The sequence below is a fragment of the Hemitrygon akajei genome, unplaced genomic scaffold (genome assembly GCF_048418815.1).
Source record: "Hemitrygon akajei unplaced genomic scaffold, sHemAka1.3 Scf000080, whole genome shotgun sequence".
Classification (NCBI taxonomy): domain Eukaryota; kingdom Metazoa; phylum Chordata; class Chondrichthyes; order Myliobatiformes; family Dasyatidae; genus Hemitrygon; species Hemitrygon akajei.
Window position 1 is genome coordinate 3,472,544 of NW_027331966.1, and position 17,142 is coordinate 3,489,685.

At 39.3% G+C, this 17,142-nt stretch overlaps 1 protein-coding gene across 1 annotated transcript in view; it reads right to left on the reverse strand.

Annotated features, from left to right (window-relative positions):
- The window catches only part of LOC140722539 (NACHT, LRR and PYD domains-containing protein 3-like), a 333,835-nt gene that overhangs the window by 18,298 nt on the left and 298,395 nt on the right, over positions 1-17,142 (reverse strand). Inside the window, exons 6-7 of the mRNA XM_073037250.1 lie at positions 5,399-5,570; positions 5,236-5,301 (exon numbers count right to left, since the gene is read on the reverse strand). Coding sequence (XP_072893351.1) covers positions 5,236-5,301; positions 5,399-5,570 — 238 coding nt within the window. The remainder of the gene's footprint in view (positions 1-5,235; positions 5,302-5,398; positions 5,571-17,142) is intronic.

Sequence of the window (17,142 nt, forward strand, 5' to 3'; positions counted from 1 at the left end):
GAGTGGCAGCTGCTGATCCACGGAGAAGAGAAGAATTCTGAGGAACCCAGAAGAGCGACTGCCGAAAAGAAAATGAGATGCAAGAAGGATCCAACTACCCAAGCGCCTGCATCCCAGCTGTCCCGTGTTCAAACTGCTCCCAGGTCCGCAGATCCAGCATTGGCCCTGACAGTCACCAACGACCATGCTGTCATCCAGTACGCGCGCGCGCGCGCGCGCGCACACACACACACACACACACACACACACACACACACACACACACACACACACACACACACACACACACACACACACACACACACACACACACACACACACACACACACACACACAATGCTTCCTGGTCATTAATGCTTAATGGAACCCTGGAATGTCCATTCCCTCAAATCCTTTTGTTCCCCAGATCTGGAGTACCTGGTGCTGCTGTGTAAACCTTTCTGTCTGCTGAGGGAGTCACGGCTCTTATTATCACAGCTCTGTAATCACAACTTCCTCAGCTGTGTGTTATTATCACAGAGGGGGGATGTTCTCCACCAGAAATCGGTCAGGACTGCCCAAACTACAAAATTTGGATCAACAGTTCCGTGTGAATAGCACTTGCCACGTGACCGACACCTTACAATGCTGGTGATCAGCAGGAGCTCAAGGAATTCAGCTCCGATCTGTGCAAAGTCATCCCAGACAGTGAAACGACAATACCGAGACAGGATTCAGGCACAACTCTCCACCAACAACACACACAGCTTATGGCAAGGTCTGCACACCATCGCGGACTTCAAAGCTAAGCACAGTGGTGCTGCCAACATTGCCATCTCTCTCCCCGATGAGCTGAATCTGTTTTACACTTGGTTCGATATCGCCAACACTGAACCGCCGAGGAGAGCTGCCGATGCGACATGCACATTGGTCATCTCTGAGTCTGGAGTACGCAGGTGTTTCCAACGAGTGGACAGTCGCAAGGCTCGGGACCGGACGGCATCCCAGGCCGTGTGCTTGGGATTTGCACGGCACAACTGGCAGGTGTGCTTACGGATACTTTTAATCTCTCCCTCTCCAGGTTTAGAGTGCCCTCCTGCTTCAAATCGTCTACCATTGTTCCTGTACCTAAAACGACTAAGGCAACATGCCTGAACGTCTGGTGTTCTGCCGCACTCACCTCAATAATAAGCAAATGCTCTGAGAGGCTGTTCATGGACAACATCTGCAGCACGCTGTCACCCACACTGGACCCTCTACAATTCAACTACCGACATAACCGATCGACAGATGACACAATAGTCACTGCTCTGCACACTGTCTTTAAACATCTGGAGAAGAGGGATGCTTATGTCAGAATGCTGTTCTCGGACTAGAGTTGAGCATTCGACACCATCATTTCCCTCCAGGCTCGACATGAAACTCAAGAGACCTCGGCCTTGACCCTGCTTTGTGCAGCTGGATCGTGGAGTTCCTGTCATATCACCGGCAGGTCGTAAGAGGGGTCTCCCTCACCTCTGCCCCTCTGACACTCAACACAGGTGCCCATCAGGGCTATGTCCTGTTCCCTCCTTTACTCTCTATATACCAATGACTGTGTTACCACCCACAGCTCCAATCTGCTAATTAAGTTTGTTGATGATACTACATTGATTGGCCAAATCTCAATTAAAAACGAGGTAGCCTGCATAGAAGAAGTCATCACCCTGACACAGTGGTGTCAAGAAAACAACTTCTCCCTCAATGTCGCAAAAACAAAGGAGCTGGTTGCAATGTCGCAAAGACAAGAGGAATGGAGAGAGGATAACCCCCATTGACACCAATGGATCTGGGGTTGAGAGGGTGAACAGCTTTAAGTTCCTCGGCATCCACATCACTGAGGACCTCACGTGGTCTGTACACACCAGCTGTGTGGTGAAAAAAGGCACAACAGCTCCTCTTTCACCTCAGATGGTTGAGGACATTTAGTATAGGCCCCCAAATGCTAAAGATTTACTACAGGGACACAATTGGGAGCATCCTGACTAGCTGCATCATGCCCTGGTATGGAAACTGTACCTCCCTTAATTGCAGGACTCTGCAGAGACTGCTGCGGACAGCCCAGTGCGTCTCTAGATGTGAATTTCCTACTATTCAGAACGTTACAGACACGGGGTAAAAAGGGCCCAAAGGATCATTCTGGACCCAAGTCTCACAAAACACAAACTGTTCCATCTGCTACCATCTGGGAAACTGTACCGCAGCATAAAAGCCAGGACCAGCAGGCTCCGGGACAGGTTCTTCCACCAGGCCATCAGACTCATTAATTCAAGCTGATACAATTCTACTTCTACAATTGTATACATATACTACATTTGTGCTGTTGGCGCAGAAAAACACTTTTCACAACTTATCTCCGTGATATTAACCCTGATCCTGAATTTTTTTTTCTTACTGTTGTGCCGTTTGTTTTAGATCTGTTATTCATTATATTCATACTGTCCTCGTCCATATCAATCTAAGTGTGCACCAGTGCACATGGTGTTTTCTAAAAATTGTTATTTAAGTTCTTAGTTTTCTTTGCATATTTTCCAGATCCATTTCATACCAGAAGAATACGTCAATATGGGCATAGGGAGAGTTTAGTACCTTTGTTATATTTTTACTGTTCAGCTCTGTTTTGCAGATTTCCTTCAGCCTTGATATAAATTCACCTTTCCTTCAGACTCGCAGTAAATTCAACGTTTCCTCGGCCTTGAAGTAAATTTTGTTGAAAGATTTTCCTTCATCACACGATGACCTATTTTCTTTGCTTATTGATATTCTAAATATATGTTTCATATTCATCCATCAGTTGCCTTGAATCCTGATGCTCTGTTTGATATTCTACCGGCTCTGTTGCACCTCTCTTTATGTTTCATGTTCTGTAGTTTTCTAGCTTAAATTTCATGTTTATATCTTTGGAGATTAGTTCCATTATTTGAATTATTTGTTTTAGCTTTACTGATGCAAGAGTAAATAATTTCAAAACATCAATGTACAGCTGTGTCAAGGTATAATTCGATTTTCTTTTCTGATTTGAAACGTGAGGTTTGTCCGTTTCTGTAAATTATGAGCGGGTTTAAAGCCAGGCAAAACCATTGTGGGCTTCGTGAGTTACACTGCAAAATCCCTACATTTATTTTTATAACGGTGGTTGTTCCTTTGTGGTTGTTAATAAGGTGATTCTTGTACGCCAATGTTTTATTAGATGTTGTAATTTCACAAGTATTGGATGAATCTTATATATATTTGGAACTTCTCTTAACCCTGCGAGGGAGGGAATCAAATGTCTTTGATACAATATAACATTGAAAGATTTCTGCTTTCCTGAGGGTTTGATATAGAATTACATAATCTATTATCAGTTGTTCCTTAAATCCGTTCATACCCTAATGGTATTCTTTCTGCTCTTCTGTAAGTATTGTGGTTTTCTAAATGAGTGGTTATTATTTATGAGATCCACAATGTTACAAATTTATATATAAAATTGCCTTATTATTATCAGCCAGTAATAAAATAATAGGTGACCAATCAATAGTCTTATAAATGCAGAATTAAAGCTGGCGATACATACCTTCAGTTTTTTTATATTTTCTGCTGCATGGGAGTATGAAAGGGAGAATGTTTGAGGGTTCATCAGCAAGGTTTTGGGTGGGGTTTGCGTCTGACTAACTTGATTGAGTTCCTCCAGGAGGTGACAAAGGTGGTGGATGAAGTTACAGATGGATATTGTCTACTTGGATATTGGTCGAGTCTTTGACAAGATCCCACATGGGAGGCTCATACAGGATATTAACATGCTTGGGAACTGTGGGGAATTGTCCTGGCTGATGGGGACCCACATTGCGAGAAATTGCTTTCGCTGGTGTGTGGTGAATCTGAAATTATTGTCATAGGCAGCTGAGGAAGACAAGTCAATGGGTATACTAAAATGCAGGTCTATGTTCCTGATTCGGAAGAGCGTCAACATTTATAGAAGGCAGGATAATAGGGTTGAAAGGAATTGCGGAGTAAATTCGCAGAGCCAAATAGCTTAATTCTCTTCCTAATTCTGATGGTTTTAGGGACCATCTGGAGATTTGTATTCATTTCCGATGGTCCAGCTCTGGGAAGGATTGGAGAGGGTACAGAACAGGTTCATCAGGATGCTGCCTGGATTCGGTGGCATGTGAGACAAGCAGAGGTTTAATAAACTTGGTTTGTTTACTCTGGAGTTAGAATAGAGATCTGACTGAAGTTTATAAGATAAGGTCTGGGTAGAGAGCCTGCATTTTGCTTTCAACTTAGCTCATACTCATACCAGAGGGCATTTGGTTACGGTGAGATGGGGTAAATTTACAGCATGTTTGGGTCGTTTTTTCACAGGGTGGTAGATGCCTGGAATTTACAGCTTGGGTCGTGTTGGAGGCAACTGTGTTAAAGATGCTCCAAGATATACCTGAATGTGCAGGAAATGTGAGGTTATTGTCAATAACCCGAGAGAGGATATCAAAGATTTGTTTTTCTTTCCCAGATATATAAAGAGTGGAAAAAAAGGGAGAGGGTTGATATCGGACCGCTGGAAAATGATATTGTAGATTTAGTAACGGGTGAGAAGGACATTCTAGACAAACTCTGTGGAAGTCACTAGATAGATAGATACTTTATTCATCCCCATGGGGAAATTCAACATTTTTTCCAATGTCCCATACACTTATTTTAGCAAAAACTAATTACATACAATACTTAACTCAGTAAAAGTATGATATGCATCTAAAATCACCCTCTCAAAAAGCATTAATAATAGCTTTTAAAAAGTTCTTAAGTAGTTTACTTAAATACATTAACACTAGCAGAATTCCAAAATGTAAAGGGCATCCGCGGACAGAATTGAGTGTAGCTGCAATTATGAAGGGGAAGGTTGCTTCTGTATCTGAAAGGTCTGAAGATAGAAAAGTCACCTGGACTGGGACATACAGTGTATCAGGAGCCTGTCTGGGGTGTCTGGGGATTCCCAGAGTATTAGAAACTGGAGTCAAGGGTTCAGCACACCCAACAGATGGATTAACACATTAACAGCTGGAACAGCTGGAAAAATACATTTTAGAATATTCAGGCTGCAAAAAGAGATGATCTGAATTTTAACCTGAAACCAGACTCAAGCGAATGATTAATGGTGAATTTTCATTTCCAGATTCTGCCAAGTCACAGTATAACATTTAAGATGTGGTTTGAACGGTGCATTTCGTCACTCACCTATCAGATGAGAGGGCAACTCAGATAACCCTTGGGCAATGTCTATGTATTCCAGTGGATCAGGACCTGTTTAAGTCAAAATAATGTCCATGAAAACAGAGCAAAAATAACTAAAATGTTTACTTCAATATGTCTTTGTGTTCAGTGCATGTTTTTAACGTACCGAGTTCCTTTATTTCCCTCAGAATTCTGTCCAACTTGGGTAACTCAGTCCTCCACATCACAAAGGATTCCCACATCGCCCTCCGGGCCCGGGAGCCTTTGCCCATCACCAACCTGAGGAAGAGTCTGGAACTCTCTGCCCGTTTTCCCTTCTCTGTCAGCTCAGTGACTTTCTACAAAAGGAAAACAATGAATTTATTGTGGAGCAGACAGACAGACATGGAGAATGTGGAGGAAAATATCTGTTCATGGCCCCAGTAGCTTCAGAACAGATGCAGTCACTGGGCTGCTGCCTCATCCTCCCTGGGTTCAGTCATTAACAGAGAAACAGTAACTGAAGGAAATTCTAAATCAATAGTGTGAAACAATAAGGATTTACTGACATCCTGCGGTAGATGCAACGTGATGAATTTACTTGTCCGTCAATGTGCAACATTACGGGGACGTCACGTGATGACGTAGGATCGAGACGCTGGAACCCAGCCCTCCCGTAAAAAATCAATAAATCAATGCTTAAATGAAGAAAAATTAGCCAATGCTTTCATAAGGTTACTTATAAATTACTCCGGATTGTTTTAAGCTATGCCTCATAGACAGAGGACGAAGAAAAATACTACCGCGAAGACAGCTGAAGTTCGAAAAGAATCAAGGCCTACTTCTACCGAAGAACCGCGGACTCAGGTACAACACGCTACTGGCGAAATGGAACAGGAAACTGCAGCAACATCGGCCATTTCGAAAGGAAAAGATCAACGAGAACTGCGCAAGCGTAAAGGAGCGAGCATGCGCAAACGAGAACAACAAAAACTACAAATCCCAACAGCGACTTCAACTGAAAGTGACAGCGACTCTGAGAGAGAATCAGACTCTCTGGAAAAATCAGGTGAAGACGGAGATGAGAAGTCCTTTGAAAATATACAAAAGACTTTGAGGCAAATAATGCATAAATTAAATGCATTAAAAGTAATTAAAAGTAACCAAAAAGTAATGAAAGAAAAAATAATGAGTATGGAGGCTATGTTTGATAATATGACAAAGAAACAAGAAAAAATGGAAAAGAAAATTACAGATTTGGAAATGAAAATGGAAGACATGGATGGAAGAATGAAGGAAATGGAAATAGATAATATTGCCTGGACATCAGAAAGAAAACAACTCGTGGAAAAAATTGATAAACTTGAAAATTTTAATAGACGCAACAATATTAAAATTGTTGGACTTAAAGAAGGTATTGAAGGAGAAGACCCAATAAAATTTTTTCAAAAATGGATTCCTGAAAAATTGGAAATGGGGGAAGAAATTTCAATTGAGATTGAAAGGGCGCACAGAGCTTTAAGACCAAGATCTCAAGATGAACAAAATCCGCGATCAATTTTGATAAGATGTTTAAGATACCAGGATAAAGAAAAGATTTTGAGGGCGGCTGCCCAAGGTGCCAAAAGAAGAAAGGGTCCATTGATGATAGCAGAGAAACCAGTTCTTTTTTATCCTGACATAAGTTATAACCTTTTGAAGAGAAAGAAAGAATTTAATTCAGCCAAAAAAGTCTTATGGGAAAAAGGTTATAAATTTTTAATGCGCCACCCAGCAACACTGATAGTTTTTCTGGAAGAGGGAAAAAATTTTTTTTCCGATTATCGAGACGCGGAGGTGTTCGCACAAAAACTTCCATCTATTCGCTAATTAAACGTAGAGACTTATAAATGTAATGGTTAAAGACGAAGACAGAGACAGCGAATGGAATTGATGGACATTTAAGGACGATACAAGGGAGAAAAGTAAAATTTTAGAAATGTTAATTGAGAAGAATATTTTTTTTTCCTTTTCTTATATATACACTTTTTACGTTGCGGGGGGGATGGGGAGCTTTGAATCGGTTACTACGGGATTCACGTGTGTTATCATGGCGATTGCCATGACCCGTACAACAGAGGGGGGTAATGTTGTGTTTTTTTTCTTTCACAACATTAGTAGGGGGGTATTTTGTTTTTTTCCTTATACTCTATTTTTCTTTTACTTTTTTGCCTGGATGATTGGTGGGGACACACATAGCAACATGGAGACTTCTAAAAGGATTTCCCAAGATACCATGAAAGTTGAAAGATCAGGTATTATTATAGATTGGAGTAACATAATTAAAAATAATGACTAACTTATTGAATTTTTTAAGTTTTAATGTTAATGGGCTTAATGGACCAGTAAAAAGAAAAAGAATTTTAACATATATTAAAAAAATGAAAATAGACATAGCTTTCTTACAAGAAACTCATTTAACGGACATAGAACACCAGAAATTAAAAAGAGACTGGGTTGGAAATGTTATTGCAGCTTCATTTAATTCAAAGGCGAGAGGAGTTGCAATATTGGTTAATAAAAACTTACCAATTAAAATACAAAATGTATTAATTGATTCGGCAGGAAGATATTTAATTATACATTGTCAATTTTTTTCAGAACTATGGACACTTATGAATATTTATGCACCAAATGAAAACGATGTAAAATTTATACAGGAGGTCTTTTTGAATTTGGCTAATGCACATGATAAAATATTAATAGGTGGAGATTTTAATTTTTGTCTAGATCCAGTTTTAGATAGATCAATAAAGGCTACTACAAAATCAAAAGTAGTAAAACTAACTCTATCATTGATGAAAGATCTAAACTTGATTGATATATGGAGAAGAATCAATCCAAAAGAAAGAGATTATTCATTTTATTCAAATAGACATAAAACATATTCAAGGATAGATTTCTTCTTATTATCAACGAATATTCAAGATAGAGTGAAAAATGTGGAATATAAAACAAGAATATTGTCTGATCCCTCTCCTTTAATAATGACAATGATTATGATAGATAAAGAGGAATCAATTTATAGATGGAGATTTAACTCAATTTTACTAAAACGACAGGATTTTTGTGATTTTATGAAAAAACAGATTCAGTTCTTTTTAGATACAAATTTACATTCAGTTGATGATAAATTCATACTGTGGGAAACAATGAAGGCATATTTGAGAGGTCAGATAATAAGTTATACTTCTAAAATTAAGAAGGAATATATGATAGAAATAGATCAATTGGAAAAAGAGATTACAAAATTAGAAAAAGAATCTCAAAGAAATATGACAGAAGAAAAACGAAGACAACTTATCAATAAGAAGTTAAAATATAATACACTCCAGACATACCGAACAGAAAAAGCAATTATGAGAACTAAACAGAGATATTATGAACTAGGTGAAAGATCACATAAGGTCCTTGCATGGCAATTAAAAACAGATCAGGTTTCCAAAACAATAAATGCAATCGGAACAAAAGTGAATAAGGTTACTTATAAGCCTCTAGAAATTAATGAGGCTTTTAAGAACTTTTATTCTGAGTTGTATAAATCAGAATCAAAAAACGATGATGCTAAGATAGAAAGATTTTTAGCACAAATAACTCTTCCAAAATTAGATATGGAAGAACAGAAGGGATTAGGTATGCCTTTTACAGTGAAGGAAGTTGAAGAAGCTCTAGGATCACTTCAAAGTAATAAATCCCCAGGAGAAGATGGTTTTCCGCCTGAATTTTATAAAAAGTTTAAAGATTTATTAATTTCTCCTTTTATGGAGTTAATACATCAAGCGGAAAGAACACATAGACTTCCAGAATCTTTTTCAACAGCTGTTTTAATAGTGTTGCCAAAAAAAGATAGAGACCTTTTAAAACCAGCATCATATAGACCTATTTCTTTATTAAATACTGATTATAAAATAATAGCAAAAATCTTATCTAATAGATTATCTAAATGTTTACCAAAATTAGTGCATATGGATCAAACACGATTTATCAAAAATAGACAATCGGCAGATAATGTAACCCGGTTAATTAGTATAATCCATTTAGCGCAAAAGAGGGAGGAAATGAGTGTGGCAGTTGCTTTAGATGCAGAAAAAGCATTTGATAGATTGGAATGGGATTTTTTATTCAAGGTATTGGAAAAATATGGATTAGGAACACCATTTATAAGATGGATTAAAACCCTAAATACTAATCCCAAAGCTAAAGTAGTGACAAATGGTCAAATTTCGACACCATTTCAGTTAACAAGATCAACTAGGCAAGGTTGTCCATTATCACCTGCTTTGTTTGTGTTGGCAATAGAGCCATTAGCTGAATTAATTAGAATGGACCCAGATATTAAAGGTTTTAGAGTTAATCAGGAAGAATATAAGATTAATTTATTTGCTGATGATGTTCTACTTTATTTAACAGATCCATTACATTCATTAGGTAAATTATCTTATAGACTAGAAGAATATGGGAAAATATCAGGTTATAAAGTAAATTGGGACAAAAGCGAAATTTTACCTCTTACTAATGGAGACTATAGTCAATGTCGATTAATAACTCAATTTAGATGGCCGGCAAATGGTATAAAATATTTAGGTATAAGAATTGACAATGACACAAAAAACTTATATAAATTAAACTATTTACCACTTTTAAAAAAAATTCAGGAGGATCTTGATAAATGGATGGCATTACCAATAACATTAGTAGGTAGAGTAAATACTATAAAAATGAATATATTCCCTAGACTACAATATTTATTTCAATCATTACCAATACAATTACCCCAGAAGTTTTTTCAAGAGATAAACAAATATGTGAGGAAATTTCTTTGGAAAGGTAAGATGTCAAGAATATCGTTGGAAAAATTGACATGGAAATTTGATCTAGGAGGGTTACAACTTCCAAATTTCAAGAATTATTATAAAGCAAATCAACTTAGATTTATTGCATCTTTTTTTGAGAAAGATAAACCGGCATGGATTAGAATAGAACTGGACAAAATAGGAGAAAACGTACCAGAAGATTTTATATATAAATGGGAATCTAAATGGATACGGGAAAAGAAAGAATCTCCTATATTAAAACATTTGATTGATTTATGGAATAAGATAAATGTTGATGATGAGGCAAAAAAATCTTTATTAGCAAAGAGATCTTTAATTCAAAATAGACTTATTCCTTTTACAATGGACAATCAACTTTTATATAATTGGTTTCAACAAGGGATTAAATATATAGGAGATTGTTTTGAAGGAGGTATATTAATGTCATTTGATCAACTAAAGAATAAATATAAAGTATCAAATAACACTTTATTTTGTTACTTTCAATTAAGGGCTTATATAAGAGAAAAACTAGGTCAAACAATGTTATTGCCGAAATCTAAAGAAATAGAAATTTTAATTCAAAAAGGAAATATTAAAAAATTTATATCTTGTATGTATAATTTGATTCAAAATCAAGCAACTAAACAAGGAGTCCATAAGTCAAGACAAAAATGGGAAAGTGATTTGAATATTAAAATTGAAGAAACAAATTGGTCAAGACTGTGTCTTGATAGTATGACAAATACAATAAATGTTCGGTTAAGATTAGTGCAATATAACTTTTTACATCAATTATATATTACACCACAAAAAATAAATAAATTAAATCCAAGTTTATCTGATCAGTGTTTCCGATGTAAACAAGAAACTGGTACATTTTTACATTCTACATGGTCTTGTTCTAAAATTCAACCTTTTTGGACAAATTTAAGACTTTTATTGGAACAAATTACGGGAATAAAACTTCCTCATAATCCAATATTACTTTTACTAGGTGATATTGAAGGGACAAAACCGAAACTCAAACTTAATAAATATCAGAAAGAATTTATAAAAATTGCGCTGGCTGTAGCCAAAAAGGCTATTGCAATTGCTTGTAAATCAGATACATATTTAAGTATAGATTGTTGGAAAAAAGAAATCTATGGCTGTATTCCATTAGAAAAAATTACTTATAACTTAAGAGATAAATATGAAACATTTTTGAAAATCTGGGGCCCTTATTTACAAAAGACAGGATTAAATATATAGGTGCTCTGAAGAGAAAATTAATGGTTACTTGGGGAAAGAAATAAATATATATACTAAAGTTATTAAGAACTCCATGGAGCATGTGGAGACCTTCCAACAACCAGGCATTCTTTCTTTCTTTCTTTTCTTTTTTTCTTAATTTTTTTTTATATAGGGAAGTTAGGGGGGAGGGATTAAGGGGAGGGGGGAAGGGTCACATACTTTTTTTTCTACACTTGTAATCATTTAAAAATGCAATTAAATAAAATTTTAAAAAAAATGTGCAACATTACATCAAAAAGATTTGACAACAAGAACGGAAGAGAGGGGAGAGCGAGAGAGCAAAAAAAAAGTGGATGGTGGGCATCACTGAATCGTGTCTGAAAGAAGATCATATTTGGGTGCTTACTTCCAAGGATACATATTTAATTGAAAGGATAAGCAGGTGGGTGAAAGGGTTGGGTTGACTCTGTTGTCATTAAAAATGAAAGGTCTTGAGAAAGAAGTGATATCTGATTGAACGCTGTAGATGTTAAGTAACTGCATACGAAAAATGACCCTGATGGAAATTATATACAAGCCCCTTAACAATAACCAGGATGTGGGCTACAAATTCCAGTGGGAAAGAGAAGAGGCATGTAAAAAGGTCAATGTTAAAATAGTCAATGGGGAATTTCAATATGCAGGTAGCTTTGGAAAATCAGGTCAGTGCTGAATCCCATATGAGGGAATTTATTGAATGCCTTTGAGATGGTTTTTTGAGAGATGCTTATGGTTGATCCCACTATAGGAAAGGTGGAGCTGAATCCTGTGCTGCGTATTGCACCAGATTTGATTAGGGAGCTTAAGGAAAATAAAGAGGCAGTGATCATCAAATATCAGAACTCACACTGCAGTTTGAGAGGGGGAAGGTAAAGTTAGATGTACCTGTATTACTGTGGACTAAAGGAATTACAGAGGCACGAGAGAGCAACTGGGCAAAAATAAATTCAAAAATGACTGACAGGGACAATAGCAGAGCAGGAATGGCTAAAGCTTCACGGAGCAATTCAGAAGGCGCAGGACAAATGATCACAAAGATGAAGAATTATTCTAAAGGGAGGATGATTAACCGTGGCTGACGAGGTAGTCAAAGCAGCACAAAAGCAAAGCGGAAGGCACAGAATATTACAGAATATAGTAGAAAGCTGGAGGACTGGGATGTTTATACAAACCAACAGAAGGCAATTAAAAAGCCGTAAGTAGAAAAAATATGAAATATGAAGGTAGGCTAGCGAATAATGTAAAATAGCTTAACAAAACAAAGGTCTGTCCGATATATGAAGAGGGAAAGAGAGGAAAGTGGATTTTGGGCTGCTGGAAAATAACAGTGGAGTGGTACTCTCAAGGGACAAGGAAATGGCGGAAGGTATTAGTAAGTATTTTCCGTCAGTCTTCACTGTAAAAATCACTAGAACGTGCCAGATATTTGAGAAGGTCAGGTGGCAGGAGGGAGTGTTTTTGCAATTATTAAGGAGAAGGCGCTCGGGAAGCTGAAAGTTCTGAAGATAGATGAGTTCAGACCAACTGCACCCGATTGCTTCTGAAGGAGGAGGCTGAAGACATTGTGGAGTCGTTCGTAATGACCGCTCAAGAATCAATAGATTTTGGAATGGTTCCGGAGGACCCACCACTTTAAATTATAGGCCATTTAGTCTGATCAGCATTTGGGAAGATGTCAGCAGTCGATAACTGAGGATAAGGTTTCGGGGTATTTGGACGCACATGATAAAAAAAAAGGCCAAAGTCCTCGGAAGGGATCTTGCCTGATAGAATTTTTTGAGAGAACAGCATACTGGGTCCACAACAGAGAGTCAGAGCAAGTTGTTTACTTGGACATCCCAAGGACCTTTGACCAGGTGTCCCACATGACGCCATTTCACAAGACCAGGGCCGACAGTAGGACAAGAAAGATACTAGCATGGATAGAGGATCCATGTTTTTCTCCAGACAGATTTTGCTGACTGTCAGGAAGCACAGAACGGGAACAAATAGGGCTTTTTCTTGTTGGATGTTGGTGATCAGTGGTGTTCTGCAGTGGTTGGTTTTGGGACAGTTTCTTTTTCCATTATGTCAATGATTTGAAGGCTATATAGCCAAGATTGTGTGCGTTATGAAGATATAGTGAGAAGAGGAAGCGTTGAGGAAGCAAGGATTTCAAGGGAGGACATAGACCGATGAATAAAAGGACACATCAGTGGCATCTGGCATGTATTATAGGGAGGTACATGGCCATACACTTTGGCAGAAATAATGAAGCATAGACTGTTTTTTAAACTGGGGGAAAATTCAGAAATCAGAGTTGTAAAGAGTCTCTGGAGACCAAGTGCAGGATTCTTTGCAGTCTGAGTCGGAGTTAGGAAAGGCAAAAACAATGTTAGCATTCATTTCGAGAGGATTAGAATATAAGAACAAGTACTGGCTAGACCGCACTTGCATAATGCAAACGGTTTTAGTCCCCTGATCAGAGAAAATATGTGATGGCATTGTGGAAATCCAGAGAGGAATCTAAACTAACAGAACCAGTGATATTAAACCTGATTTTGATGAGAATGATTCCTGGATGCGCCTGTACTGGCTGGAGTGTGGAAGGATGAGGGGAATCTAATTGTAACCTGTGGAATATCGAAAGGCATTGAGAAGACGTGGAGATGATGCTTCAAAGTGGGGGAGTCTACAACCAGACGGAACAGCCTCGGAATAGAGGGACGTCCATTTAGAACAGAGATGAGGAGATTCTTTAGCCGAGGAGTAGTGAATCTGTCGAGTTGGTTGGCACTAACTGCTGCGGAGACCAGGTCATTTATTATATTTAAAACAGAGGTTGGTTCCTTCTTGATTAATCAGGTCAGCAAGTTTCACTGGGAGAAGGCAGGAGAATGGAGTTGAGAGGGATAGTAAATCACCCATGATGTAATGGCGGAATAGGATCGATGGGCCTAATGGCCTATTTGTGTTCCGATGCTTTATGCTATTATGATGTGTAAAGACAACAGAACATTAAGGAATGTCAGTGCGGCCGTCTTATAATGGAGATCGTTACTGCCTGGCACTCGTGCTGTAAAATGGTGATCACTTTTTGAATGCAGGCATGATGTTCCTCATTTACTGAGGAATTATGAATTAAACATTGAACCGTCTTCAAGCAACATCTCTCTCTCTCTCTCTGGCTATCCGTCCCATAGGGTGATGATGGTTCCTTTCAGTCAGTTAGTGGGGTGGTACCCCACTCCTCAGAAAGGAACCGTGTGCGTGAGTGGATTTTAGGTGAGTAGGGCGTTGCACCGGTCCGGATCCACCCTCTCGACATCCCCTCCCGGATCCAGCAGCCAGGTTGGGTCCAAGATGGCTGGGGGAAGTTCTGTTGCAGTCAATGGCCAGACTAAGCTCGATGCAAGGGATGCCCCTTCCGCTCTTCTTTGCTAGATGGCCGTTGACCCTACCAGAGGGGTCATCCGCCCTTTGACAGGTCTTGTTTTTCGTCCTGCAGGATGTCTAGCCACCCTCCTCACCAGGCCAGTTTGGTGGGGGAGCTGGTTTAGTCACCGACCATCCAACCATGCGACAGGTAGTACTGGGTTACATGGTACCGGTAGCACTCAGACGAGTGCTCTGACCAGAACATACACCGATGATGGAATTAAGGTAATCGAGGATGCAACTGAACATGGATGGGTTTAGGACATTGCTCTGAGAAATAAGAGGAATGTTGTCCCGGGTTTGAATGATTGATCTCCCAGAACAGTTACCAGTAAGGAATTGGAAAGGTTTGCCATAACACGAATATTGGACAACAATTATGGAATAAATCAGCATAATTCCCTGATGGTCCACTGCACTGTAAAATAATCCCTCAGTTTCACTGCTACCAGGTCTGATGAGTTACAGTTGTGAAAGAGATTTAACAAGAGATTTAAGAGAACGATGAGTCAGCTGACAGAGAGGAAGTGCAGCAGCTAATGGACTGGTGCAGAGCCAACAACCTGTCTCTGAAGGTGAACAGAACAAAAGAGATGCTTGTTGACTTCAGGAGGGCACGGAGCGACCACTCCTCGCTGAACATCGACGGCTCCTCGGTAGAGATCGTTAAGAGCACCAGATTTCTTGGGGTTCACCTGGCCGAGAATCTCACCTGGTCCCTCCAGCTCCATAGCAAAGAAAGCCCCGCAGCGAATCTACTTTCTGCGAAGGCTGAGGGAAGTCCATCTCCCACCTCCCATCCTCATCACATTCTACAGGGGTTGTATTGAGAGCATCCTGAGCAGCTGCATCACTGCCTAGTTCGGAAATTGCACCATCTTGGATCGCAAGACCCTGCAGCGGATAGTGAGGTCAGCAGAGAAGATCATCGGTGTCTCTCTTCCCCCATTACGGACCTTTACACTACATGCTGCATCAGTAAAGCAAACAGCATTATAAAGGACCCCACGCACCCCTCATACAATCTCTTCTCTCTCCTGACGTCTGGGAAAAGGCACCAAAGCATTCGGGCTCTCATGACCAGACTATGTCACCGTTTCTCTCCCCGAGCCATCAGACTCCTCAGTACCCAGAGCCTCGACTGACACCAACTTACTCTACTGTGCCTATTGTCTGTTTATTATTTATTGTACTGGCTTGCACTGTTTTGTGCACTTTACGCTGTCCTGGGTAGGTCTGTAGTCTAGTGTAGTTTTTTTTTTCCTGTGTTGTTTTTTACGTAGTTCAATGTAATTTTTGTACTGTTTTATGTGGCACCATGGTCCTGAAAAAAGATGTCTCGTTTTTACAGTGTACTGTACCAGCAGTTATGGTCGAAATGACAAAACAAAGTGACTTGACTTGACTTAATGGTTTTCCAGTGAAGCCGATGTCTTCAGGTGATGATTTTATAGATGGACATACATATTTTCAAATTACTTCTCTTACCTTTGGGTAATGCCTGTCTGATTCATTACAGACAGCGCCAATGAATCCCAACGAGAACAGAGTCACTCACGGGTATAACGCACTTGATTTTCTAATACCACTCATGGCTGAGTAGGTTAGTTATAGGACAATACAATCACTGTTTCTGAGCTCCAAGGAGAGGGACCTGAAATGGTGTGTCCCTGTCTCTCATTAGTTAGATATTCAGCAAGTTATCAGATTTCTTTTTCATTTTGCCCCTTCTCTTTCAGGACAACCTGTTGATTTCTGAGATCATGAGATATCAGCCAGTCAGCAGATTTATGTTTTGTGCTTTCTTCTTCCCTTTTAGGTCAAAATATTGACTTTTGTGGTCATGAGATAGCAGCTTTGTGCGTGATCTTTCACGCCTAACATATCATAGAGATTTTCGAGGAAGTTGCCAGGAAATTTGCTGTGGCCAAGGTTGTGGACATTGTCTACATGGACTTCAGCACGGTATTTGACAAGGTCCCTCATAGCAGGTCGGTCAAGAAGTTTCAGTTGCTCAGCATCCGAGATGAGGTAGTAAACTGGATTAGACACTAGCTTTTTGGAGGAATACAGAGCGTGTCACTGGGATCGGTGCCGTGCTTGTTGTTGTTTGTCATCTATATCAATGATCTGGATGAAATTATGGTTAACAGAATCAGCAAATTTGCGGATGACACCAACATTGGGAAGGTACAGTGGACAAAGAGGAAGACTACAAGAGCTTACAGTGAGATCTAGACAAAATGAAGAATGGGGTTAAAAGGGGCAGATGCAATATAATACAGACAAATTGCACTTTGGAAGGACCAAGCAGGATAGATATTACACAGCGACCGGTACGGCACTGTAAAGTGTGGTAGAACAGAGTGATCTGGGAATAAAGGTC